Source organism: Neodiprion pinetum, chromosome 2 (genome assembly GCF_021155775.2).
Source record: "Neodiprion pinetum isolate iyNeoPine1 chromosome 2, iyNeoPine1.2, whole genome shotgun sequence".
NCBI classification, from domain to species: Eukaryota; Metazoa; Arthropoda; class Insecta; order Hymenoptera; family Diprionidae; genus Neodiprion; species Neodiprion pinetum.
In genome coordinates, this window is record NC_060233.1 from 26,612,663 (window position 1) to 26,624,824 (window position 12,162).

Below are 12,162 nucleotides of genomic sequence, written 5' to 3' on the forward strand. Positions count from 1 at the left end.
GGCGGTGACTTTGGTACGATACACCACATGATTTTGTCAGTAAATTTGATTTTTGATAAAGTTTTACGATCTTTTAAATCGCATAAAAATTTTAGTAGGTAGTAACGCCAGCGGATCAGACAATATTTGAAACTGTACTGTGAAACTGTGTTACAAGGTGAGTGCACGGCCGAGATCCTTGGGTTGCAATATGATCAACGGGTGACCGATGATCTCATTTGAAAGGGTCATGAAGAAGAAGTTATAGCAGAAGAAAGAATAGACGGAAATGAAATAGAAGAAGCAGAAAAATAAGAAGAAGAAGATAAGAAGATAAATGAGAGGATGTAGAGGAAGCAGAAGCAAAAGAAGGGTTAAAAGTAGAAGAGGAAGCAGCAGAAGAAGAAGTAGAAGAAGAAGAAGAAGAAGAAGCAGGCATCATTGGGAATGAGCGACGGACGTGTATCTCCAGTGACGTTCAATTTGTCGTCGACATATCCATCCCCTCTTTACTAGCTCGATCCAACCCTCCTCTCCCTCTTCAAAGAAGTGGCACGGGGGTTGGTCTCACGGGTACTAACGACACCTTCTGAATCTCAAGCAAACTACATTATATAGCCTTTGCCTCGATCTCAGCCTTAGAGTCCTCTTCTTCCCGGAGACGGCCACGTCGCTTCTTATTTCTACCGTGAGCCAGGAGATGCTACGTGAGACCGGTGATAACGGAACGAATCTGTCGAAAATAAGCCGTATTGTAAATGCATCACCATCCTTGGCTGACCCGGCTCAAGTGGTAACCGGTTTACACCGGTTTCCCGGTTCGACGGAATTAAGTGACAAAGGTCCCCGGAAATAGAATGAACGTTCGGTAGATTGCCGAACCAGGTGACCCGGGTGAAAATTGATATTTGGAACCTTACCAAGAGGATTATTCAAGACTTGGCAGATGGTCAAGAGAACAAGCTTACGGCTAATTTGATGATTGCGTAAAAGCTTCGCCGTCACAGGTTCTTGGTTCAATATTGTAACGAACAACAAAAACGTTGGACCTTTGAATCGAGGACAGAATTTGAAACGATATATTCCAGAGATTCCGTGGAATAATTTGTCAGAGTGATCCTCACGTTGTTCGACTATCATTTATTCTAATAAGTATAATCCTTGGTAGTACATGGTAGGACATGCAATATTCTTGAAAACCATTCTTGGATGGTGCATTCTGCTCACTTCGCTTGTTCTAACACACAGAATATGCAGATACGGTAGCGGTTCACGATCAGTTTGTTACGGTAATAGTCTACCAAAAATGTTACGAATGGTCTCATTTTTACCCCAAACGGTATGATAATCATGCCCGCTGCAAGAAGGAATTATCCAAAGTAGCGGTAAAAGCCAAACATGTTAAAGAATGTCGACGTCTCCCCAATTTTCTAATTTTCCGCAAAACGTGAGCAGTCGCAGACTGGTCTGCAGCCGTTAACACAGACGATCCTTCCGTCTTGACGAAATGCATTACTCGCCGGCTAATTTGACTCGGTGTTTCATCGCGACTCCGAGTTGCTGTCGCGGTGCATGCTACACGGTGAATGGAAAGTCGGGACAAATAGAAATCTAAAACTGGAACCATAGAAGAAGAGTAACCTAATGTAAAGAAAGCCAAAGTGCGGAGAGACTGACAATGAGGTGCAGAGTTGGTTGATGAAGGGGAACAAAGCCTTTACTTTATCCAAAGTTGGAAACATATCAACCGTAACTCAACCCGGCCGTGAGCCACAGTGTCAGCTTACCAGAGATTATAAAAAGAGATAACGCGGAGGAGGACTGGTCTCGCGACTCGTGTCAACCTCCGGCAAGGACGAGGACCGTGACAACGAGTTGGCCGGAAATGTTTTTGCATAATTGATTAAAGAGCGTCACTGTATGCCATTCGCCATGTGGATGTGAGACCGTACGCGCGCGTTGGTCTCTCCGACGTCGACGAAACGGGTGTACGGTTTGTGTAATTAGGGGACAGAAGCTATCTGGCCACCCACCTCTGCCCCATCATTTTGGTCGGCCAAAGACCGCAAGGCAGGCATTCCCGACAAGCTGTGAAATCTGAGACGGGCTATTTTGCATCGCATGATTTCAACCGATGCATGTGTATACGGGACACCCGCACCCCGTATTAAATGGCACAGAAGATTATGTCAATGTTGTGTCTACCCGCGGTAAAAGGATTTCACGGACTGCAAAATTGGGTCGACTTCTCACAAGGGTACGTGGTTGCCTGGTCCCTACTTGGTTTGTTGAGCTCGACTCTTACGGGAACCAACCAACCGATTCTCAAAGCAGAAAGTGGCCTGTGTTTCTTTGCACATGTGGAAAAGACCTTCCCTTAGTATCAACGGGTCCAATCAATTTACGTGAGCTACGTCAGCGTTTGGTTTTAATTCGTTACGTATCTGTCGTTTATTTCCGTAAATAATACTTTGTATCGACATATAGATAGACGAACTTTGCCGTAGACTGGAATTTAAATCGTGCCAATGTATCCTTGTAAGGAAAAATACGAATGCGTTCACACACATGTAAGAGAGAAGGAGAGGCTTGGCTGAGCAACGATTATGGTCAGCTAGTCAGTTGGGTTTAAAGTCTGTAGCTATCATGCTTGGCCAAGCAAAGTATAAAATTTCTGCAATACCATTTTTCTTATATTCATAATTATAATAATTTCGATTTAAAAGAATTCTTTTGTATATACCCGGGTATATTCAACATTTGGAAGTTTCTCTACCAGTTTATATGTATGTGTTGTGAGGATGAATGAAGGTAATTAGTTAGATGATAGCAAAATGTCGGTTTTTAAACGAGCCATCACTGAATAAAGTTGATTTCAAGTAAATAAATACAGGTCTGAGAGAAATCTGGATTATTTTTAATTTCTTACGTGCATTATTTTAGTAAATTCATAAATTTATTCATTGTATATTATTTAAATTCGATTACAATTTTTTGTCGCATTTATTGTTAGCTCCAAAGAAAACAGAACTACGTAGTGTCGTATCGCGAATACGATAGGTATATTCACTTACACGATTCATTAAAGTGATCTGATACCGTTAGATGGTGGTGTCAATTGGTCCCGTAAAAAAAATTAGGCTTAGTTTCGTTCAATGAAATGTCACGTTGATCCTAAAACCAAATTTATATTGCTATCTAGCGGCACAAGATTATTTGCTGTGACAAGAATATTCTATAAAATATATTTCACGGTGGTACATTTATAGTCCTTTAGAATATGACACAAGGATGTTCAGCCAAACGATTATCTTTGTTTGTATGACGTTCTGTTGCATAGCGTCTGACGAATGATCGTGGCTCAAGTGTTCAAATGATACAAGTGTTTAGATGATAATCGATAAGATACAGAAATGCATTATGAAGACATTGAACGTTGTCGTTATCGTTGTTGCTGTTGCTGCTGTTGTTGTTGTTATATAACGATATTAAAATTGCTCGAGCAATGTAGTAGAACGATACCATTTTATTGTATTTCACCACCTTTAACTTCACTGCGAGAAAATCGCCAAAACTACGATCTTTCCAATCAGAATAATTATAATATTTGGTAGTATATTCGAATGATGTGGAGATATTATCCAATTGCGCGTTGAAATTTTAAGAAGGTATATTCAAAAGATTTTGGGCGCAATTAGTTTTCCTTGTCTCGTTTCATTTTCCACACAACGGATATTGAGTAAAATCGATTGTTCAAGGGGTGAGAACTATCGAGTGCGGTGCTAGGCTGACATAATGTTTGATACGGATGATGGATCGTAATAAAGTGACTGTGGAAACCGGGAATCGCGTGAGCCAGTGAAAATCAATTGCCTTGGGAAAGGTCAATACGATCATCAAACTCCGTAAAGAAATGGCGCGTGGATTTTTCAGCAATGCTCAGCACGTCATCTCGGCAGGCAGATTTCGTGCAACTTCTATGAATATGTTAAGAGGGTCACATCGCCCCGTTGGGATAACGACTTTTTTGCTAAGGCCATTGCTGTAGCGAGGAAGGAGAAAGGGCTAATGACGGCTAAGCGAGAGAGTCATAAAAACGCAATCAGCCTCGATCTGCCGGGCACAATAAAACATCGGGACTAAATAATGTCTAATGTGTATAGAGGGAGATAAGATCTGTAGTGGGAAAGTTGTGCGTCGCTGTTGGCAGACCTGCCTCCGTCCGATAACAAATACTCCACTTCCGGAGGACTGAAGATATAGAGTCGTACTACTTTGCATGGATAAATAGGCTCGCTTCGTTTCAGCCAAGATACTATCGCGCTCTCTCGCTGCCCTCTTACGTCGCGTCACTTCGCCTCGTTCTTTCACTCTTCCAGGTGATCGAGTTGCCTGCGCTGAAAAATATAAGGAGCAAGCGTTAAGTAGAGGCTACGTGAGCCTCCCCAAAGTGGCAACGGTTATCGACACGAACCATTAATCAAGAAAATAATCTCTTCGGAGTAATTACGGTGAACGGTTCTCAAATACATGTATTTGTTGCAATAGTTGTTACGACTATTCGTTACTTTTTCAGCTATAAAAAAGAACTCGCTTCAATTACCCGACACCCAGAGCTTGATGTTAATATTCAAGAAACTGAATCATTCTCACGTGATCGTAACTCAGTTAAATAACCACTTTCAATCGAATTGTGTTTTATTACATTCACCACTGTGTGAATTTTCAGTTCAGAAAAAAAAAAACTGCCAAATCAATAGCTTTGATTACAGATCTTGCCAACGGACTCTAATTCCGGAAAGTATGTTTCTCGCGTGTTTATCGGTTAAAAAGTACGAAAATCCAACGAGAAATTGAAAGTTAAAATGATGAAAAAAAAAAAACGTAATAAAGAAAATATCCATCGAAGACGAAATAGGGACAAGCTTTCATCCGAAGGATTCTCTCTCGCCTCTTCCGCATCTCTCAGTCCCCCATCAACATCGAGATATTCAATCTAACGGACTAATTTTACCGAGAAATGCAAAGAGGTACTGTATCAAAGAAACGCTTTTATCATCTGCATCGCGTTACGAATGATTCGGAATCTGCTCTCTCCGTCGTTCCGCCATTCTAATGTTTTTTTTTTTTTTTTTTATTTCATTTTTCAATCAAACTCAGCAGTCGCCTACAACCCTTGACACGTCTTTGTCTTCCAGTATACCATGTCTTCCGGAAAAGCTCGAACCCAAGACAAGGACTACGGATTATGGGTATTATATTTATAAAAAAGATAAATGTTACCAGCTATTGAAAATTACTGCTTCTGTTAATTGGCCGGCAGGAAATCTCGTCAAATAATGCTTGAATGAGCTAGGCATGGATTCAGCGGATCTATTTCATTCCGGCGCCGGTTATTAGCCGAGAATTATAGCCAATACGGTTCAGCGTGCTGGATCAGAAAAGAGATAAGCTTGCTGAATAGAAAAGTGTGGCTACGTCCCTTGTGTCAGCAATGTGGAGTTAAAAATCAATGATTTAATCTCACCGGTCGAACCGTAAGATGAAAAATTAATTGACCCGCGGATTACCAGACCATTTCAAAAGTTCGCGATACGCGCAATTGGAATCGAATCATTTTGCAAATCAAAATTTTGGCAAATGTTTTTCATGTTTCCACATGGTTCGATTAAATTGTCGGTACGATTTGTAAAAACGATGGCTTGACTTTAACGACTATTCCCGACGGAATTGTTGAACCTAAAAGTGATTTATGCGCGATTTTGCACGGACATAAATAACAACAGCCTTAGTTTGACCTCGTGTACTTCGAATTCACGAGCTCCTGTAATCAGTGGTACAGGTAGTACGACCTTCACCCTCAGCGAAGAAAGAGAAAACAGCGTAAACAGCACGAAACCCCGACGTATAAAACAAACCGTACTCCTCATTCAATATTACATAATATTTCTTTGTTTCTGAAATTGAACAATTTCGAAACAGCAGAGTGTATGCGTACCCTCATAATTTCCCCAATGGCTTACCTCGGGAGTGGGAAATTTCAACAACGCAAAATATCTGCGGTCTTCACTTTATCGTAACCGCAACGCCCCGCTGAAAGTCATCAATACCTCTGCCAGGCAAAGGGGCGCTTACCTGTCAGCCGTACGTGTACCGCGACTTCCCCAACTCCATTTTTCCGTTTTCAAATTGAGCTGTTTCACGAGGGTGCGCAGGTACGATGTACATTTTACAGGGAGAGATTGTTGCCCGGAGGTAAAATCTTTCCTCGACGCAGTTTCATTAAAGCTTACTCCATTGGTCTTTTCGGATATAACAAGCTGACGTTACAGATCCGAAAGACATCGCACTCGGATTTTGATGCATGAAAAGTTAGACTCGTAGATGTTGTTCTGATAAATGGAGTGAACGAGACGAAAAGGGTTCTATCGAATGTAATAGCTGTAATATTACGTATTGCGAAATTTCTCCATATTTCCAACGAAATTAAATGAGAACTGGATACACAAGGATAAGACTACATCTACATTCTCTTTTGTAAGACGTGTACCTACTCTGCGTCTCACAAGCAGCAGTTTATTACCCTTCGACTACGTAGGATTACGAGTGAGATGGTTCAAAGGTACTAGACTGCCTCATTATTTTCCAGCGAACTATCAAATGCTACTTTAATTGAACTGCTCTGTTGAAATATGACCTATATCGGCAAGAATCTTTCATTTTAATACATGTAACTCTTGTACAACGTAATTGCAATAATGACGTGACATCGAATATAGTGCTTGATTCGCTTGACTAAAAATTGTTTAATAACGGACTGCATTGCGTTATAGATTCGTTACCATTTATATCCTGAATAAATGAAATACCGTAGATAAATTATACCTACCGAAGCGAACGATATAAGTGATTTTCTCCGATCTAAGCATATGTTGACTTGAATATTTCACGAAAAAAATCTGTTGGCTGTTTTCAACAGTTCGTTGTTCCTTACGCTCCGCAATAGCACGACGATAATTGTCGTTGTTCGGATCAAAGGCAAAGCGCAAAATTTTGCATGATTGTCATCACCGACGAAAACTCGAATGTATATTCCGCTAGATTCTCGTTGTAATTTGCTTCGCGAGCACGTCCCACTAGCTTCTGTTTTACTCTAGTGTCACAACTCGATTACTGTGTGCAAATAGAATCGATAATTTTCGTTAGCCTGACAAAGCAGTATTAGGCGTTGCTACGATTGTGTCCAAAAGATAAAACCATTGTATTCCGGTGAATTTTGTTCAGTAAATTTTTCGGCGTAATTCCGCTGGATATTCTTTGCAGAATTCAGTCGATTGAGTATTTAGGTACTGGGGATGAAAATCGCAGAAATATTTAAAATAATTTTCCGATACACTCGGTATTACTTTCATTATTAACATCTCAACTCGCGATTTCATCGCCGGAATTATCGATATCATTTTTGTTTCCATTTTTAAATAGTTTTAGGTATAGTCCTCTGTACGACACTCCGATGCGAATTACGACTTGTAAGTTTTCAAATCTCTAGCATCGCAAAACTTCGAAATACTTGGATGATTACAGTTGTTTGTTTGAAAGGAAATGAAAAACAAACACCTGCTTACATCTACTTTGATCTCTAGGGTTGAATAACTATACTCGATTTGATTGAAGCTTGCTATTCAGATCAAGTGAAAGGCCAAGTTGAAAGAAGAAATTCGATTCATTGATCCTTTTTTAGTAGTACACTGCATATACCACATGGTGTAACAAACAATCTTAATTTCCTTAAACTCAAATCAGATTATTGCTTTCTGACGCGATAAACGACCATCCTTCAAGCCTTTCTAAATTCCATTACACTGGGTGATAACACCTGAACTCATTCTTTGCAAATTTGCGATTGTTGTATTTTCAGAATCTTCTGTTTGATGATATATTGGAATTGGTTATTGGGTTTACCGTCAATTTAATCTCTTGATAATTATTTTGTAAATCTACAGCAAATTATTAGTTGCCGAAAATTGATTCGAAAGGGAAGAGTGTGTTAATATTTTATATGATTTGTTTGCGTGAATGATAATGCTTCAACTTGTGGAGTTCAAATATCTAAAATCTTACCTAATAGATGAAAAGCTGTACAAAATTTGTTAAAAATATTCTTTGAACATTTTGACTGAAGAATGGAGAGCGTATGTTTCGAAAAATCTTACACAGAGTTCAGATTCTTTCAAGATAAAACGACGAGACGAATCTCACAAAAATATCAAGATTCTCAGGAAAAAAAGTAGCGAAACCTAAGTAATGAATTGATTAATGTTTCTTACTGAATCATGAAATCAAAATCGACTTGCAATCCTTATCACCGTAAAATCATATCAAAAGTCACCATAAAAACATGCCGGTTCCTCTTAGAATTTTCGTGAAATTTCTCACACTTTTTCTCCGAATGTATGCCAAACTTTGCGAAGCAATAAAAGATAGAAGTCGCATTTACTCGACGCGGACAATTCAGGATATTTTTCTGCTGCGGTCACCTTGAATAACAACGATAAGACATCGATAAATAATAATGATTTATTCTTTGGCAAACGAAACTTAGACGCAGGTATACAGTGTGAAAAGTCATTGGAGATAATTTGCCGGCCGCAATTTGTGCACTGTGAGTTTAACTCGCCATACATACCCGAGTGCCGCAGGTATTCGAGTAAATAGGATATAACTCAAGTGCATACTAAGTGCATGAAATTGACGAAGACGCAGGCGCGCAGGTGGATTTCGCAGGCGCCGCGGCGTCAGGCGTCGCAGTCGGCAGTAGCCGCTCCTGTCGACAACCTGCAGCGTTGCGCGGAGGACGAATCGAGCTTGAAAGCTTGAAAAGTCGCGTGCGCGTGCCGGATTGTTCAAACGTCGCGAATGTCCGTATTAAAAGTGATATCGATCCTTTGTAAAGCCGAAAATAATTCTGCCAGAATCGATGCGATAGAAAGAAATAAATAAATAAAAATCGCGTGAATTAGGCGCGTGGCGGGAATTTGGTTTCAGGTGAATTTCGGACTTTCTAATTCGTTTGGTGGTACACAAAGTAAAACACGAAACCTAAAAGAATAAAATTAATCTGTAATAATTCGGGGTCGAATTTAAGGGTGACAAGTTTTTAAATCGCCGGAACGAACGATGGGATTATAAACGAAGTACTGTACGATAAATGATTTCAAAAACGAGGAAATTATGCGGTCTCAATTTCTACTACGGCAAAGAAATTTTGATCCCACATTGGTATGATCGTTGGTATTTAACCGTTGTTCGTAATTAGTCCACGAGCATTTTCGATAGATAATTAAGAAAAATTTCTGTAGCGATCGACGGCTAATTTGAGGTATTATGTGCGATAGGACTGTAATTTTCCAATTATTTGTGACCAGCAGCTAACCTTCGTTTGAAGTATGTATTTTCAATGCGATGATCAGAGGTCAGTGAATAGATAACGATATAATAGAGGGTCAACGACGACGGAATTTTGTTTTTTATGCTTCACTCATTCGACTTACAGTGTTTGTAATGTGTACCTGTTGTAAGTGCGGATCGACGTCGTCAATTATTCAAAATGAGTCTTGACCAGTAACGAGACTGCACGGAATTGTGGAAATCTTTGTACGCGGAGAGATGAGATTACTTTTCATTTGAGTTCCGGCGGTTGAAAGAGAAACTCTCCGAATTCGAGGTGTAAAGCTTTGACTCAAAGCCACGTGGTTCCGAGCTCCGTGCAAGCCTTCCGTTCAAGACGAGGCGGGTGGCTTTGTAACGCCGAGTGATATCGGACTTACTTCATTCTTACTATTTTATTTTTGCTATTTACGAATCGCGCTGTTTGCTTTAGATTAAGGCTAAGAAAATCCCGAGTGCTTCTTCAAGAAATACTCAGACCAAATGTCGGTTTCGGTACGTGAAATCCGGCTCGCACTTCCACGTCTGGGTTTGAATGAAATGTAAATTTGCATCGTCTCTAAATCTTTAAGTCAGCCCTTAAACCATGTTTACATTACGCGTTCATCAAACAATTTGTTTCTCAAAGTAATTCGCAACTGCAGTGTAACGTTGTACGTTTATAGCGAAGCAGCCTTGTTCGTAAGTTAGAATTATACACCGCGATTATAATTGAATGTTTTTCTTATCGTAGCTTATTGGAAAAGGATTTTTTGAATTTTTTTTTTTTTGTTCCTTCTCTTTTCATTTATTTATTAATTTTTTTGCACTTCTGTAGATGCAGACTTCCCGAGGCGAAATAGGAATCATATTACTTGTAAAAAAGCCACAAAGCTTTGAACTGCATTTCACCGGCGAAGTCATTAGTCGAAATATTTTTAAAACGGACTCGCAATACGGAATTCGTTACGGAGAAGAATATATTCCCGGAATTTAAACGATTTCTAATACGGTCGTTCTTTTCGAACCGTAAAATATTTTAAAAGATCAATTCCGCTCTATTTGGGGAGTAGAATTTTTTTTATTTTCAATTTCCTTTCATTCCTTCCTCCATTCGGTTCACGTTGACGGCAAATGTGGTTATGGTAACGGCTACGACTTATTTGCGTCAAATATCGATCATCGCGGATTTAAAGTTTGGTGAAATTGATTAAAACTTTTTTCCCTGTAGTCGGAATCGCTGTGGGAAAATTGGAAGGTTAACAAATTGAAAAACATTCCACAGCGTATTTGCACGAACAACTTGATGATTAGATTAATTGAATCCCACGAATTCCCAGCAGGGGATGAGCAGAAAGTAATTTTCAAAAAGTAAACAAAAACCACCAACACACACATGCGGTGGTAATAAAATACCTTTCATTCACCACATTTGAAATTTCCTACAGTCGTGAGTTGGCTTGTTTTTTCATAAAATTCAAAACACCCACATGATTCACGATAAATTCGCGTCCATGGTTGGTTGGAATCCGCACTCTATTTTTCATATTTTCCACATCTGTTACTACTATCGTGTTCCATTGTTTTCCTTCCTCGTCCATTCGTGGCAAATGTGATTTCCGAGAACGCAACGGCGAGTGGAATACTCCGCGATCTTGATCCAGGTAGACCGTAAAAGCTTTTGATAGCCTTCACTGTGCTTTGTACATATACCGATTACGGCAACAAACATAACGCGACGCAGCCCGGAATGCTTTCTTGGTCAAAAAATCAGGCATTCGGTATACGGTATTTTATTACGACTGCGACGTATTAGTTTAACATGAGAATTATAACGATGTTTGATGGATGTATAACTTGCTTTCTACCCGCCTATCGCGTTATCCGACGAATGTACCAGGCACAGGGATTGGATTATGCGTTGATGAAACAGCACAACAAACAAAGTTATCATTGTAACAGTAAAGCGGAATAAACATTCATGTCTATGATAATGATAATGACAATTACGAGAATAACAGTACCAGCAATAAAAACGATGATATGAATTTGTATACAGGGTCTTAAGTACCACCGCGAGTCATGAAATTTAATCAGGGTTTAAAGGCCGGTGCATAAAGCTCTGTACGGAGGAGGGATTCCATTTTATTAAAGTGTGTGTGTACCGGTGAAGGTATCGAATGTTATCGATGCATTTTTAGAAATAATCAGTTTTCCGTTAAACGAAACGTGCACAAACAAACTGCAGTGCGTGTTTCGGGTTCTGTAATCTTGTGGAATGAGTTGAAAATCGCTCAGCCCTCGCAGAAACTAAAGCGACTAACGTGGTTATTAAAGAGACAGCAACTAAAGCTCGTAGAAAAAGCTAAAAAGTCACAAGAGTGTCATCTCAAAAATGGATTTCACCTTCGTTCTCTTCATCATTCTGCTCAGACATCAAGGTAAGCTTTTTACGGAAATATACACTGTGCGTACAAGTGTGCTGAGGTACGTATACGTTAATCGAGGTGTGGATGAGGCAGGCATATGAATTCAGCTTCCATGCCACGCCGGAACTATGAAATTTCATGGGCAAACATCCCTATCCGGCTCGCTGGAGGTCCTTTGACACGAACAAAAAACTGGCAAACAAAAACCTCTCAGCTGCCTGCTCGAAACAGCCAGTTGTGTGTGCATATCGTTACCATTTCAAATAAAACCTGCACGGATTCTTGAACCCTGTTACGGTTCGGATGAAAAATGAACTGACGCATACAT

The 12,162-nt window shown here is 39.8% G+C and overlaps 1 protein-coding gene across 17 annotated transcripts in view; it reads left to right on the top strand.

Annotated features, from left to right (window-relative positions):
• The first annotated feature begins 8,798 nt into the window (after positions 1-8,798).
• Positions 8,799-12,162, top strand: part of LOC124213101 (uncharacterized) — a 106,089-nt gene continuing 102,725 nt past the window's right edge. For 2 of the 17 annotated variants that reach the window (XR_006881816.2, XM_046613989.2), the window contains exons 1-3: positions 9,476-9,968; positions 10,637-10,776; positions 11,306-11,846. Coding sequence is in view for 15 of the 17 variants with exons in the window: in XM_046613989.2 (XP_046469945.1) it covers positions 11,801-11,846 (46 nt within the window). In the remaining 2 variants the exon portion in view is untranslated. The other 15 variants (XM_046614004.1, XR_011176299.1, XM_046613991.1 and 12 more) reach the window with 15 other exon arrangements.